This window comes from Hydra vulgaris, chromosome 08 (genome assembly GCF_038396675.1).
Source record: "Hydra vulgaris chromosome 08, alternate assembly HydraT2T_AEP".
In the NCBI taxonomy this organism is placed as follows: Eukaryota; Metazoa; Cnidaria; class Hydrozoa; order Anthoathecata; family Hydridae; genus Hydra; species Hydra vulgaris.
In genome coordinates, this window is record NC_088927.1 from 67,571,105 (window position 1) to 67,588,560 (window position 17,456).

General features: G+C 26.7%; 2 protein-coding genes across 2 annotated transcripts in view; one reads left to right on the forward strand and one right to left on the reverse strand.

Moving 5' to 3' along the window:
* LOC124817940 (uncharacterized) overlaps nt 1–14,894 on the forward strand; it is a 38,718-nt gene extending 23,824 nt beyond the window's left edge. Inside the window, exons 2-3 of the mRNA XM_065804218.1 lie at nt 4,202–4,414; nt 13,710–14,894. Of these exons, the coding sequence (XP_065660290.1) occupies nt 13,719–14,801 (1,083 nt within the window). The 5' untranslated portion in view covers nt 4,202–4,414; nt 13,710–13,718 and the 3' untranslated portion in view covers nt 14,802–14,894. The remainder of the gene's footprint in view (nt 1–4,201; nt 4,415–13,709) is intronic.
* On the reverse strand, nt 6,004–8,502 carry LOC136084081 (uncharacterized). Its single transcript, XM_065804219.1, has 4 exons — nt 8,384–8,502; nt 7,996–8,288; nt 6,248–6,773; nt 6,004–6,151 (listed from the first exon to the last, which is right to left on the reverse strand). Exons 1-3 carry the CDS (start codon nt 8,432–8,434, stop codon nt 6,566–6,568), a joined length of 552 nt encoding a protein of 183 aa, XP_065660291.1. The 5' UTR covers nt 8,435–8,502; the 3' UTR covers nt 6,004–6,151; nt 6,248–6,565.
* Nucleotides 14,895–17,456: the final 2,562 nt, after the last annotated feature.

Here is a 17,456-nt window from a genome sequence, read left to right on the forward strand (position 1 = left end):
CATATTCACATAAAATTTACACAGAAGAGGTCAATAAAATAGCATTAAGCGCAGAAGACGATAAAAGAGTTATTTTAGAAGATGGCATACACACATTAGCATATGGACACTACTAACTAAAAGTAAATAATTTATAGGACAAATAGGTCAAAGAGCCCAAATAGGTCAAAGAGCCCAAATAGGTTAAAGAGCCCAAATAGGTAAAAGAGCCCAAATAAGTAAAAGAGCCCAAATAGGTCAAGGAGCCCAAAAATATAAATATATATAAATAAAAATGGAAAAAAACAATTATAAACTTATTTATGTTGAAGGAATAATTTTACCAAATGAACCACTAACAAACTTTCAATTGATCAAAGCAGCAAAAAAATTAAAAATAAAACATTTTAGAGGTGTATTTGTAAGAGATGAATTACCTAATTCTTATGGATTCAAAGGATCTAATTCTTATGGGTCTGAAAGACCTAAAAATACACAAAGAAAAGAATGTGGAATATTAAATACAGGAGATTCAAGTACGCAAGGATTTCACTGGATTTGCTGGTACAAAGACGGAGATAAAAAACTAAGTTTTGACTCTTATGGACTACCACCGCCCGTTTAAATTGTTAGTTATTTAAAAAAACCTATTTATTATAATAGTGAAAGAGTTCAATTTGAAAATGCCCCATTCTGTGGACACTTGTGTTTATATTTTTTTTAAAAACTAGATGAGGGACATGATTTTCAGAATATTATTTATAATCTATGGTAATTTTTAAAAAAAGTTAAAAAAATTTTTCTTTAGATATAAAATGCCTGTTGATATATTTGGTCGCGATACTACTACAGCTGTAGCTGTAGATGGTTTAATATTATCTCAAGCTACTAACTTCTTCATTAGGAGAGATGGACAAAATAATGGAGCTAGTAATAAATGTAGCAGAACCTACCAGCTCACATGATGCTGCTACAAAAAATTATGTTGATAATAAAACACTTAATCTTAATGAATTAGGAATAACACCAAATTCAAGTTTAACATGCCTTGGATTAAAATACCAGACTATTCCACCAAATACAGGTGCTGATGCAACAACAGTTTTTGTACAATCTTCTAGCCCTGGTATTCTCAGAAAACTATGGTTAGCATTCCAAGGATTAGATCCTAATAATAATGTTTCAGGTAATGTATTTCTTAGAACATATGCAGATCATACACTTTGCATAGGAGATTATTCTACTTCTACAGATTGTGTTGGAGATAATAATATTCCTTTAGCTTGTGATTTATTACTTTCACCACTTGGTGGACCATTTTATGCTAACTCTTTACAAGGTTGTAATGTATATACAGCTAATGCATTAGGAGGATACACTTTACACTTGATTTGCCATTTACTACTAGTCTAGTAATTCAATTATAAAATAAAACTAGTCAAAACGTTACATATTGGATATAACCTTTAATTACAAGAACTACATCAATACTTTAATCATTGTCATCTATTAAATTATACTCAGAAACATTTAGATTTATGAACACAACTTACGGTAAAGAATATATATTATTAGACACTACAGACAATGCTGGTCTAGGTGTTTATCTTAAGTATATTAGAATGCATGTAATTGGATTATCTGGAAATCGGTGGGAATCTAGAGTACGCATGCATGAAGCATACAATTCTCCAGTAAATACTAACTCTGTTATACAACCTTGGGCACCATATATCGAAAATAATTATACAGTATTTCAGGGATTTGATCAGAGTAGTGTATGTATATACTGCTCATCTGGTTTAGAAGACTTTTATCTTTCTTCGTGGAACAGTGTTAATATTAATTCATTTAACAATGAATCATCTGGACTATTGTATCAATCAAGTTCAGTATTTAGTTTTACAACTACTATCTCATTTTACAGAAATTTTACTGATTTCATGTCTAGTGTTACTACTGGAAGAAGATTAGTAGTTGCATTAAACTCTGGAGATTCACAAGTTGGACAATCTGGAAGTTTTGATGTAATAGGACATGCTTTCTTTTACGCTTAAGCTAGATTTCATTTACGCTTAAGCTAGATTTCATTTACGCGTAGGACCTGAATGAGCTATAGCTTAACTTAAAAAATTATAAAAATCTTTTTTAGCTCAGAGTTTATAGTTTGTAACCATAATATATTAATATATTATGGTTGTTATACTACCATTATTTTATTTTGAAATTATAGATAGTATAATAATTGAAATGACTTATGAGAATATAGATAAGTTTATAGTTAAAGATATAGTTGAAATATGATATGAGAATACAGATAGGGATATGGTTGAAAAAATTTTGTTCTGGAATGCCCTTTTTATACTACTGCTAGTGGCATTTCTACAAATGTTTACAACTTCAACTCGCCCAAAATGAGCAATACCATACTTCATAGCATAAGCGACCTTGGTGCACTTCAGTGTCATTTCTTTAGCAATTGCGCTGTCTGGGTACATCTGCTTACAACATTTAATCAAATGGTCGGATTGTAAAAATGGCGTATTATGTTCTGCCATAAAAGCCTTCAACATGATCTCTGCTTTTGCAACTTTTTCTGGAAGGCTGAATTTTTTTGTTTTGGGGTATATTTGTTGATGTTTAAAGTTTTGCTTGTGGCATTGAGTGTTTCTGTGTGGCTTTATGTACTAATAAAGAAGTTTTATTAACATTAGTTAATCCACAAGCAGACAATACAAATTGTAGTATAACGGTTACCAGAGTCTGGTTTTATCCAAGCATTTAGTTTAGCGCGATGCTTGTTGGCGTGCCATTAGTTATTCTGCCATCGTGGTCGCTCATTCTTTACTTTATTTAGTATAACTAAATAACTTATCAATATTTAATAAAAAAATGTTTAGTATTAAAAAAACATCGATAACAAAAAAATTATTTAATAATACATTTAAGTAATTTTAAATTTCAAACCAAAGATTAACAATTCAAATTTTTCTAATAATTTTTAATGTGGATTTTATAATGGTTTAAATTTTAAATTTAAGTTTGGAAATATTTAAGCACATTTAGTATGCAGTACGCTAATGCATAAAGCATATCGTTACTAAGTTGCTATATGCATATTAATAAATAATTTCACTTGATTTGTTACCTTTATTGATAGATATATTAAATTAATGATAATTATTTTATTTAATTAAAAATACGTAAATTGTTTATTCTTATAAACTTTTGCCTACAAATATTACTATAATTTAGAGCCCCCCCCCCCTTTCATTGATAGTCCACGGTCGTTTACAAGCGCTATGTTTAGGCACGCATGCGTTAAAATTTTTAAAAAAGTCTTGAACTTTTAAAATGGCTGCGGCTCTTAACGACATAAAATATTTTATATGACAACCGTTAATTTGTTAACATTTTCTTTGAAATATAATGCTGTACTCTTGTTTTTAACTTATATCAGTATATTAATACATATAATTTCATAATTACATCAATAAAATAGTATTAAAATGGTCTTAGCGCGCTTAAACTTCATCTCTAGTTAGTTACTTTTTAGAGTAAAACACAGATTTGTTAATTTATTTAAATTCGATTTTTTAAAAATCTGACTGTAGGAATTCAAAATTTTTTTTTTAAACTTCAGATAAATATGTTCCATATTAATGATATTTTTTTGGTTATTGCTTCAGCTTTTTTTTGGCTTAAAAGTATGCTTTTACTGATAGGACTATGTCCTAATATAATAAAGTTTCATTTTTTATTATTACTTTTAATTTTTCTTACTTATCTTAAAATTAATATTGTATACTTTGTTATCTGACTAATGAGTTATTCCATAATTATCTCCATCTAAATAATAATAATAACAATAATAATAATAATAATAATATTATATATATATATATATATACACACGCACACACATATAAATATACACACACATATAAATATATATATATATATATATATATATATATATATATATATATATATATATATATATATATATATATATATATACATAAATATATATATATTTTTATATATAAATTATGTTAGTGTATTCTACAAATAGAGTTCTCAATGTTATTAAAGAACAGAGCAATAATAAATTAGCAAAAATGCTTATATAATTTTTTTCTTCTGTGAAGAAAAAAATTTAATAAGAGTTTTTACTAATTTATATATTTATATATATGTGTGTGTTTTTCTTCTCTTTTAGATGGAAGTAACATGGTTTATTGTATGTACATTTTGTTGTGTTGATAGATACAAAATCAATTGAGATGTTGATTGATTTTTGATTTATTGACACAAATTTGAAAAAATTCTTTGAAATATGAAAAATAAAGAATATCGTATTTAACTTTCTTGGATTACAATCAATTGGATTTGACAATTGAGGATAAAAATACAGTTAATTTTTTTGTTATCTGTAAGTTCTTTGAATTACCTTATACTTTTATGGTGTTTATTAGCAATATACAATGGATATAATTATTTGAAAATTTTTACTATTTTGGATACATATTATTCTCATATTACTCAACTTTTTAGTTTAAGAAATTTTGAATGATTATAAATTTGTTACATTTATTTAAAAACTAACATAACTACCTTGCTTAAATTATTTGTAGCATATTTACATTTAATCCTATTACTTTATATCCTCTTGTTAGTAACTATTTTAACAAAATATAATTTTTTTTTATGTTGATAAAAACAAGAATAATACCCATAAGAAATGACAGGTGTCATTTCTTAAAAATATAGCTTTCTGCAATGTAAAAAATTCTTTCTTTATATAAAGTTATAAATAAATACCTCTTTTAAATTATTTATATTTTCTTTTTTCAACTTTTTATATTTGCTATATATACATAAAAATAATTCAAATAAAAAAGTTTTCTGAAATAAATAAAACTTTATTTTTTATATAAAGTCAAAAATAAATATCAATTTTAAATTATTTACATTTTCTTTTTTGACGTTTTTTTATTGACATATAATTTTTAAAATGTAACACAGATATCATTTCCTTTTTCTTTTTTTAATTTTAGGTCTCAGCGCTCTATTTTTAGGATTAGTTTTTAGATGGTGCGATTTAAGGATGCTTTTTAATCGCATTGTTGGTGAAGGAATAGATTGATATATAATCTTTAATTTGTTGAACTCATGATGAATTGATTCACCTCCTTGTTCACCATAGAATCCAAAGCCAGCACCCCATTTTTGTAAGAATGGTATCGCATGATCTTCCATCATGTGCAACTTAGGTGGCACTGAACCCTGAGGCCATTTGACATGATAAAACTGCATTAAATCATCAACATATGTTTCTGTATACAAAAACACAGTTATCAAATGGTTAAGCAGAAGAAAAAAAATTACATTATATTATGTCTTTATTCTTATTATATAATTTATTGTTTAGGTTTTTGCAATTTAGTTTATAGTTGTCAACTATACCATAAAATTTAAAATATAGCTATTAATTATTACATAATTATATTTTTACGTTTATGTGAGAAAAATTTAATGCAATACAATAAAACAAGCAGTAAAGAGGCACTACAATGTTAAACAAATACAAAATAATTATTTAAAATAGTAACTATTTTATTTACAAAACTATTACATAAAACATAACTAGTTGTGTTAATTCAATTATTGTCATAGTACTTTTTGAAGAAAATATGCTATAACAATTGGAAAGCTTATTGAAAAGTTGTTTATACTTGCTACTAATTTCAACTGATTTTTCATGAACAGTTGTTCCAGACAATCCATTGTTATAAACAAGAAGCGGAACAGAATTACAAAGCTCTAATATAGATTTTTTCTGAAAATACACAAATGATACATTACTTGGTACTTTCAGCTTATAATTATCACTATTATTTTATCATCAGCACTATCACCGTCATCATCATTATTATTATAATAATTATTAAATATATATTATATATAAAAATATAAAATATTATATGTAAAACATGTAGCACATATTTACTTTTAGCATTTTATGTACATGGTTTCCTATAAAACTTTTCCCATTATATGCTTGTCGCTGTACCTTGAGTTTTTGCAAAATCAACTCAATCTGTTGAATGCATGGTCCCTCACTTTTCTTAAAAATCAGTTCGTTTTCCAAACCATTACACTCTCTAACCTAAAAAAACATGTTTTTTATCCGCATGTCAAAAATAACATAAAACAATCTTATTTTCACAAAGTTATATTTATTAAATTTTATAACAATTTTTACTTTTTCCATTTTTGTTTCGTTTAGCAAATTGAGTTGAGGGATGTAAAGTGACTGAATATTTTCTACACAATCTTCATTATTCAATATGGCTATAGCTACAGTATCATTAACCAGCTGGATTTGGTCATCTAGTTTATCAATGCACCTTTTTAGATTCAAAATTTTTTGTTGTTTTAAAATATAGTCTTGATACGGTTGAGATAAAAGACAATTTTTATTTTTTAATGATGCTGCCATCATAATGTCCACTTCATGGGCATCAAATTTGGCGTGCCATTACTAATCCTATTTTGGTGAGGTGAATGAACAAAGCAGGATTTAGTGGTCAGATATTATCAGCCTCCTGGGCAGTTCTAAAGACCTACCCAACTTAAGTTTATTTTGTCTTGAAATCCTGTCCTGAAATACATAATTAAAAAAATTAAGATAAAAGTAATGAAACTGCTCACCTGAGGCTCCGGAAATTCCATACAGTGAACAAAGGAATTCATAATCTCCAAAAATAAATACTCTGATACTATTATCCCTATAAGTATGTACACAAACATTAAATATATATATATATATATATATATATATATATATATATAACATGTAAATTTTACAGTATATATATATATATATATATATATATATATATATATATATATATATATATATAAAATAATATATATATACATCATAATTTATTAACATACTTATATTTCATTATTTGTAGCGCTTCTATTTGTTTTTCAAATCTTGCCATGACTACTTTAATATTAGCTCTGAGGTCTTTTGATTCAAATATGTTAAAAACAATAGTATTTTCAGAACTATTTGGATTTATGGTATTAACTATCTGGTAGCTCATCTTGAAACTTCCACCACCAATTTTGATGTGAATTTCTTTATTTTGAATAAAATTATGATTCACAAGATCATTGCAACTAGAAAAAAAAAATTATAATGGACTGAAAAGTTAAGTAATACTGAAAAACTATAAGTTATATATATATATATATATATATATATATATATATATATATATATATATATATATATATATATATATATATATATATATATATAATATACATAATATATAAATAATATATATATATATATATATATATATATATATATATATATATATATATATATAATATGATTATTTATTATCTTTCTGTAATTCTAAAATATCTTACTTCTCTAACTCTTCTAGATGTCTAAATATATGTTTGGGTAAATCAGAAATATAACCCCAAGGAACTTCCTTAATTTCTAACTTATCTTTCTCATCTTTTTCAAAAAAGAAAGGAGCATTTTCAACAATAACTTCATTGCCTGACCAATTTTCAGCAACTACTCTTTGTGACGCATTTGATGCAGTGCATATATTATAATTCTAAAGCCACCTGTAAAAACAATATATATATATATATATATATATATATATATATATATATATATATATATATAAATTAGTAGAAAATCACTTATCAAACTTTTTTCACACTGTGTATCATCAATTAGACTTATCTATTAAGACACATCAGAAATGAATTCTGATGTGTCTTAATAGATAAGTCTTATTACACTGTGGTTCATCTATTGTCTTAATAGATGAAACACAGTGTAAAAAAAGTTTGATTTTTTTTTTTTTCAACAACTTGTTGCATCATCAGTAAGTTCATCAGAAAGCTACTTTCCTGATGAACCTTCTGATGGTGAAACAAGTTGTTCAAGGAAAAAATATATATATTTACCTAGACATAATTTTAAGTTTTTCCCATGGTACTCCCATATCAGTTTTCATTGCAACCATCACACTTGCACTTATTTCAGAGTGGTTTAGTCCTGCATTATCTAGTATGGAGTGCCTTGTGTCTTGTGATAATGAATTTAGCAATTTACTTGTTTGATTTGCAACTGCATCGTTTAAATTGCCTGCTAAAGTCTCAAAATGCTTTGCAATATTTGTATTACGCAATCTTAATGTTGATTGTGCTGCCTGAGCACTATTGACATATGCTTTTGGTGCATGAGTAAAAATCATTGGCTGAAAAGTAGAAATAAAACACGAAAATATTTATTTATAAAAAATAAATTTTCAAATGTTTATCTTTATAAAGACATATCTTTATAAAGACTTACTCGAGGTCCTCCACTTTTAAATTCAATTGTTTTTTGTCCACTTTTTGCCATTTTTTGCTTAATAATATGAAGGGCTGCTTCTTCTAGCTCTTGGGGAATATCACTGTCTTTATTTATTTCAAAGAATCATTTATACTTTTTTTTGAATTACTTGATGAAGTCAGTAATGATGTTGATAACAGTAATTCGTTATGACATAAGCTTTTATGAGTTTTGAATATTTCATACTCTTTTAATGCATTAAATTTTTGCTTGCATAAATTACATACAAGAGTTAACATCTGAAGAAGAGAATTAGTTTTTTTACTGGTCACCATATCATCAATATAAATTTTTTTATTGCACTTTGGGCAGAAAGTCTCATCAATATATTTATTTTTCATTTCTTCCACAAGACATAAAAAACAAAATAAATGTTCACAGCTTTTCAATGTAACAGGCATTTGTGGTATTTTATTACATTTACAACATAAACAGAGCTCTAAAAAAGGATTCAATTCATTTTGTAGTTCTGATATATCAATATGTTTAAATTATGTATAGGTAATATATTTTCTTTTATTGAGTTAAACATTGCAATTGTCCAACATTTTTTGTATTTACAAGATATATATATTTTTTTTATGAGTTTAGATTTTTTTAAAAGTGAACGTGTGAAAACTGTACCATGCCGCACATTTTCAGCCATCTGACATGTGGCACAGTTTATGCTATGTGGTTGCCAGTTAGTATACAGAGATAAAAAAGTTGTTGTTCTTCTTTTGTTTGCATTATTAATAGTGCAATAACACTTGTGGCAAATATTTTTTGGATGAATGTTCTCTATTTCTTTGAATTTAACAAGAAACACTTGCTCTATTATAGTTTTAAGATTATTAGTCAAACTATATTGTCTTTTTCCAATCCATTTTGCGCAAGTCCTGCACAAGTAATTTAAATTTTCGTAGTGCAGTTCCATCTAAAGATAAAACAGTAATGAATCAATGAGAAAAAACTAATTAATAATTATTATATAAACAAATTTAATGTGGGCTAAACTTTAAGAATATGTTTAAAATTTTTAAGAGAACTATTGTAAACAATATTATGTATTGTATTTATTTTATAAAATTAAACTATATTTGAACTAAATCTTGAATTAAATTATAGTTTATATAATAAATAAAATATGGTACATCACATGAATAACACACACACACACACAAACACCAACACACACATATATTAATACATACAACATGCATATAATGCTTTATGCATATACATTACATATAAATGATACATCATTCGTATATTATACATGCACATCATTTACGTACATATATAAGTGCCTAGTTCGTTTGCGATATTTTTTTGTTTAGTTATATTTTAATAACATCTAAATATAGAAAAACTAAACTAAGATTCTTAGTATAAATTCTTGATTCTGACATAAAGACATTTTGAGAGAGTTTGGTGCTTCTTAGTCTAAAAAGCACCCAACTCTCTCAAAACGTCATGCAGTCGAGTGCATGACGTTTTGAGAGAGTTCTGAGTAGTTAACTCTGTTAAAATGTTATTAGATGAGTATCTAGAATTTACACCTAAAAAAAGTTGAAGCAACAACCAGAAAAATATCATAATTACAGAAAAGATATATCTAAAATTAAAAAAAAAATTACGGAAATCCTACAGTCAGAAGTTGAGAAATTGGATTTCAAATAAATAAACAAAATCACTTGTTAGCAACAATTAAGCCTGAATGAAAATATAAATTTAAGTAAAAATAAGACTTTCTTTTCCATTTTTTATTGGTTTTATGATACAATTAAGATATAAATTTATTGAATTAGGTCAAAAGTATGGTAAAATCAATCAGTTCTACAAATAACATAGAAAGCAATGGTTGCTATCTAAAATATAGTTCGTAGCTAAGAACCGCAACCATTTTAAAAGCTCAACATTTTTTTTCTATTAACTGGCGCATGCGTGCCTAAACATAGCGCTTTTTCCTAATATATAAACGACCGTGAGTCTAAGGCTCTATATGACGTAAATACGGCCTTGTGTTGATAAAATAAAATAAGTTATCAGGTAGGTTGGATTGGATTGCATATTACTAATAAAATGGTGAACATGATAACCTATACAAATACATACATAAATATGTTAATACATACATATGTTATTGCATATTACCAGTAAAATGGTGAACATGATAACCTATACAAATACATACATACATTTGTTAATACATACATACGTACATACATACATACATACATACACACATACATACATACATACATACATACATACATACATACATACATACATACATACATACATACAATTTACATGGTTAAACGCACTACAATTTGGCGTGTTGTAAAGCAGGTTATCCCCCTGTCTCCTAAAAAGAGGTCTGGGCGTCCTAGAGTCACTTCACAGCGTACTGACCTCAGGATGGTAACAATGGTCAAGATGAATCCTTCAATAACCTCTGGTAACCTACAGAACAGCATACCAACACTTTCTAATGTCTCAAAGCGCACAATCCGTCACAGACTTTCTGCGGAATTAAACTTACCTGCACGAAGGCCATTTAAGAAACCATTAGTAACTGAAAAGATGAGAAAAAAGCGCATTGAGTTCTGCAAGAAGCATCAAGATTGGACAGAAGAGCAGTGGACACTGGTGATGTTCGGTGATGAGTCCATTTTTCGTCAGTTCTCTGATATTAAGCTTTTTGTTCGTCGACCTACTAGTTCTAATCCTACCAATCCTAAATACACATGCAAAACTGTGAAGCATTCGCCTTCTGTAATGGTGTGGGGTTGTTTTTCTGCTCATGGCCTCAGAGATTTATACTTTTTGCCCAAAGGAGAAACTATGAATGCAAAAAAGCACCTCAACGTTTTGGATGAATCTCTAATCAATTTCATGATTATTCATCAGTGCACAATTTTTCAAAAATGATTCAGCACCATGCCACACTGCGAAGTCTGTGAAGCAGTGGCTTGGATCAAAAACATACAGTTGCTTGATTGGCCTGGAAATTCTCCAGATCTCAACCCAATTGAAAATCTTTGGTTGTCATGTTAATCATGAAGCGTGTATCTGCTAAGAACTGCAGTTCATTAAATGGTTTAAAAAATGCTATTCGTCATGTATGGTGTACAGAAATTACATCAGGACTAAGTGAAAATCTTGCCAAACCCATGCCCAAACGAATTAGTGCTGTGTTAAAAAACAAAGGATATCCTACCAAATATTAATAGTACATCTGTTTAAAATGATTATACAATGTAATAAAAATAATTGAACTTGTTTTTGGTGAAAATATAATATTTTTGGAAGTATTAATGTTTTTGGAAGTAATTATGAAAAGTAATTATGATGTTGCAAAACTTTTTGCATTTGTGTACACATTGCAAACATTGATTTGTGTAAAATTGTGCCTTGTTGCAAGACTTTTTGCCAGCACTGTATGTATGTATGATTATATACTACATTTGACTGTATGTAGATGTTTTCAATTTTTTCTAAGTTTTGGTAAGGCCCATTATATCTAGCTATATTATTAAACAAGTGTTTCGAGATTTAAAAAAAATAGATCGGTTGATGTTTCTTAAAAATTTGAACGCTTAGAAAAAACTTAATTTTTATTATGTAGACAGAGCAAAGTGGATTTTTCTATAAATATTTAGATACATTTAATCTTCCGATCGTTAATCTTCTATAATTTACGGGTTCTATGCTTCTTTCTGCAACATGCTGCCAAGTTTTGTTACTATAAATTTAATTAGGTAAGCTTAACAATTTTAATGCTTTTGAAAGTCTCTCACTATTATTTCAAATTTAAAAAACTTTACAGCAGTTAAAATTTATCGCCACATTAAAAAGTAACACTTTTTGATTGTAATCTAATTAAAACGTCTCATTAATTGGCGCACATTTTTTAATTTGTTCAAAAATGCATTATTGTTTAAAACAAAGTTTTAATTTTAAATAATTTTTACATGTTTTAAACAAAACACACCTTTTGTTAGAAATTTTAAACTAATTTGTAAAACATTTTGGTGCCTGCATTCCCTTTACTTCATTTTTTAAGTGTCTCTTGTTATTATTACTTCATTATATTTTAGTTTAGAAAACCATGAGGAATAACAACAATTGCATGATATTACATTACAGAGCTGCAGTCATTTTTACTGTGTATTCTTAAATCTCTTTAAACTTTGTGATTAATTGCAAGCAACAGTGTAAATAGTTTGTTATTACTAAATGTATTTTTGTAATTTTAGGCCAAGATCCTTTACAAAACTAACTATTTGATATATGTATTTAACAAACATATTTTTTTTAATTTTAGTTTCTAAATAAATTTTTAAGCACGTCTTATACGAATTTAGTGAAGATATATTTATAAAAGAACTTTTTTAGACCATTTTGCAAATGCTTTTTTAAAACTTATTTTAGATATCATTTTGCTTGCTGGGTGCTTTGCTTGCAGGATGTTTTGCTTGCTGGGTGTTTTGCTTGCAGGGTGTTTTGCTTGCTGGGTGTTTTGCTTGCAGGGTGTTCTGCTTGCAGAGTGTTAGTTTTAAAAATAACTAGCATAATACCTTGCAAAAGAAGAATTGTACTCAAACTAAAGTTAGTCAAGAATAAAGTTACTAACAACTAAAACTCAAGCTTTTTTGCTGTTTTTGTTGTTGTTATTGTTATGGTGGTGATGGTTTTAAAGTAATCGCAGAACACTGTGGTATCCCGTGGTATCACTGATAGTGTACACGCAGTTTGCACTTACGGAAAGCTAAAAATGCGAATAAAAATAACCTGATGAACGACATCCAGTATACATAAGAAGTACAACTCATACGCTGAATAGTCTCCATCTACTCAGCGTATAAGTAGTACTTCGTTATGAAAGGAACTCGTCTTGATTAGCTCTGCTATTAGGATGTTTTCTCAACTAGTAAATAAATAATCTAGTCGAGTAAATTAAATATTGTTGTTAAAAAAAAATTATCGTTTAAAGCACAATAAAATAAAATACTTAAAATATTTATTCTAATTATGTTATTTAAATATCTGATTGTTTTTTAATTTCAAAACCACCGTGAAAAGCGGTTTAAAAGCGGAAGATAAAAATAAACTTTGTCCAACATTTTAATCATTATCTTGTCTATGGGATTTTTATATAGACATCTATGCAAATTTATAGATTTCCGTATAAACTTTTATATATCATTTAATAAAATTTGGTAAAACACGCAAAACTACATAATAACTTATCTTTTTTTAATTTTTTTTAATAAAGAATTTTCGATATTTTTTCAAGATTTTTATAATGTTGAAATGGTCAAAACAACGGCAGTATTCAGTCGGCTCAGCTTCATTGTTTGATAGCAACAAAATGCAAAACATTGAGAGAAAATTTTCTCGACGTAAAACTAAAAGTTATTTCGAACAACAATTTAAAGAGAGAAATAATGGAGATGCTGAAAATAATGGAGATGCTGAATTTAATAATTCACTCTTAAATAAAAATTTTTATTGTGAAGGATTGGGCATTTGCGAAGGATTGGGCGTTTTTACAACAACTAATAAAAAGTTTTATTATTATATAAAATCAACAAAATCTTCTAAAAACAGTTTCAAACAATCGGAAAATAAAACCTGCGTTTGCACAAACGACTCCGTTGATTCCAAAAAGAAATCTACTTCAGGCTCAGAAATTTATCTACACATAAAAAAAAATGAAAAATTAAAAAAAAGACCACGACTAAGTCAAACCAGAAAGAAAAGTTTAGTGGATAGACGACATAGTTTATCAAACATATGTTCAACAAGTTTACGAGAATCTAACATGACTTCACCCAAACATCGCATTCACAACGAAGTGATGGACAATAAAGAGTTAAACTCGAAAAACCTTTTTTACACAGATATAAGTTTGAATTTTCTTTCAAATGAACAATTAGTGCAGTTAGATAAACAAATGTCAACATTCAATAAACAATCAATGCAAGTTAAAAAACAATCAGCGTTAAGTAGATCGCCATTATTGCCAACTAAACAACTTACGTTGTCAAATAAAAAATCGAGGCCGCTAAATTTGCGATATGCAAAAAAGTTCTTGATTAAAAGAGACCACGTACTTGAAATAAATGATAAAAAAAACACTTTAGAAGACCATTTTTCCAATCAGAACAGCTCAGTAAAAGAAAATAATATACCAATAAACATGAAAGTTACAAAAAGTCAGAGCATTTCAGTAAAAGACTGTATCACTCAAAAAAATAAAGAAACATCGAAAACTTTTGGAAAGTTGGATCATTCAAACGGAAGTTACGCAAACACAAATAGCTTGAATGAGAAAATCAATAGCAACCCCTTTTTATTTATTAAATCACGAATTTTTAAATCATAAAAATGTAAATTTAATAAGAAGTAACACGGTAAAAAATTTTAAAGGTTTAAAAATTTATAGGCTTAAAATTTTCGTAATTTAAAAAAAACATTTTGTCGCATAATAACATAATGTGTATTATTTTTTTTGAAAAGTTTATGTTGTGATTTTTAAACGCTAAAATTTTTTACTGCCGTTGTTGTTTATATTAATAAACTAGACGTCGTTTACATTTCTTATAATAATTAACTAGACGTCGTTTACATTTCTTACGTTTTAATATTAAACTTTTAATGTTATATATATATAGTTTAAAAATCGTAAGTTTTTGAATATTACTTTTATTTTAATTATAATTGTTAAATTCTTATTACATTAAAAAAACACACAGATAAAACCTCATGGGATGATATTTCTGATTTTTGATTGTTTATAATTGTTTACAAGACCATTCAACCATTAAAAAGTCAAAATTTTCTTCGCTTTTAAGATTGGTGAAACTTCAAGTTATAAAAAAAACTATTTTATATTTATACTGGTATGAAATAAAGAGATGAATATAGTTTTAATTTCAATACTATTTTTAAAAGCCCCTGTGTAGGGTTTTTTTGAAATTAAAACTATATTCATCTTTTTTAAATGACAAGAGTCCATTAAAATTAAAAGTTTAAAATTTAAATTTTAAACTGAAAGTTTAAATTCAAAGGACTATAATTTAAATTTTTGGTTTATACTATACTTTAATGTAAAATTTTTCTAAACTACTTTCCCACAATATTTTTTTACCGATATATATAAAATTTTATTTTAATAACGTAATAATGAAATAAAAAACTTAAATGATCAATAAATATAAAATGTAAAACGAAAATTATTTATTAAAGGTTACATGGAAAGTAATATTGACTGACATTTAAATTTATTTTTCCAAATAAAAAAATGTAATTCTTAAAAGCCAGAAATATGTAAAATCTAAAAACTAAACTTTAGTTTTTTAACTAAAAGAAGCCATTCAAAGTTGTATAAGTTTATAACAAAAAGAATAGAAAATGCGGTAACACAACAAAATAAAAAACTATAAAAACAGTAAAAAAAAAAACATGACAATATGACAACAGCAAAGAAACAATAATAATGTAGAAAGAAAAACCACAAATACATCTTAATTTTATTTATTTGATAAAACATGAAATTTAATTAAACGTAAACATTTAATAAGTTTTCATACAATTCTAAATAAATAAATAGTTGCTGGTCATGTATGAAAGAAAACTTGAACATAAAATTTTGAAAAAAGTTCTTTCTTGTACATTTTAATGACATATACTTTCAAATTACGTTTTTAATTCTTAAATTAATTATATTTATTGCCTTATGAGAAAAATTTTAACTGAATTTTTTTGATTATAACAGGGCGGGGTTGATGGGCTGCAGCCCCAGGTTCTGAGAAATAATAACCATCCAACTAGTGACCTTTATTTTTTAAGGAAACCAGAAAACTTTTTTTTTTGTATGTTTTTAAAATCAATTTCTTGGGAGCTTAGGAAGGCATTGCAAAAAAAATTAATAGAGATATAGTATTCTGTTTTTGTTTCATTTTTAATTTTACGGTCACTTCCGCAACCGCAGCAAACTTGATTATTCGCGTATTTTGTGTTGTATGAAATTTTGCGTTGTACTTTTTTTTTTTTAATTTTATTATGATTCCCTCCCAACAAGGTTGACAAGAGTATTGACAAAGAGAAAAACTAATCTCTCGCGCTTTTCCATTTCGTACCGTAGCTCTTGTTTATATAAGATTAATTAACAAATTAACATCCAAAAATACTCAACTGGAAAAATCGAGTAACTTAAATACGCTCAAAACGTTATTAAAAGATCTCATTTTAAACACTAACAACTTTATGAATTTTTACTAACTCCAAAACATTTAAAACTATGTATAAAACTAACTTTGCTCCGAAACCAAGGTAAACTGTAATAACTCTAAAAACTCTAAATAACTCAAAAACAACAGCAACAACAACAAAAAATAATAATAGGCTTATTTATCAACACGTGAACGACTATATATTACCTATTTAGCAAATCGTGTACCTACTTATATTTGTGTGTATTGAAAGAAAATTAAAAAAATTAAAAACTTCTTTTTGTCCGCATTCTTTGTTTTTTGCATTTTTATTTTCATTCTGCCGATGCTGCGTTAAAAAAGTTAGTCGTTAAAAAAGTTTACATGCTGTTCTGCGCCTGCGTTACGCGTGCGCAGTATTGATTAAAAGTTTCCGTAAGGGAGTGAAATTCGGCGTTAAAAAAGTTTCATAGTCTCATTAGGGTATGTAAAACATTAATAATAAGTTATATGTTATATAAAAATGGCTGTCCACGTTTACTCAGTTGATGATGTGAAACAGTATCTTTCAGATGGAATAATTTAGTTTTTTAAATCACAGCGTATAGCTTTCTTGAAATATGCAAAAATATTTCAACTTTTTGGTATTTATAATAAAATTGAGAATATTAATTCGCTATTTAATTTAAAAATATTTTTTATTAAGAATGCACTTATATATATATATATATATATATATATATATATATATATATATATATATATATATATATATATATATATATATATATATATATATATAAGTGCATATATATATATATATATAT

Excerpts from the sequence above, each read along its gene's own strand:
- LOC136084081 (XM_065804219.1), bottom strand. The coding sequence starts at position 8,434 with ATGGCAAAAAGTGGACAAAAAACAATTGAATTTAAAAGTGGAGGACCT. Across the intron at positions 8,289-8,383 it reads TTAAAAGTGGAGGACCTCGA|CCAATGATTTTTACTCATGC; the intron begins GTAAGTCTTTAT and ends TCTACTTTTCAG. Across the intron at positions 6,774-7,995 it reads AAACTTAAAATTATGTCTAG|GGATAATAGTATCAGAGTAT; the intron begins GTAAATATATAT and ends ACATACTTATAG.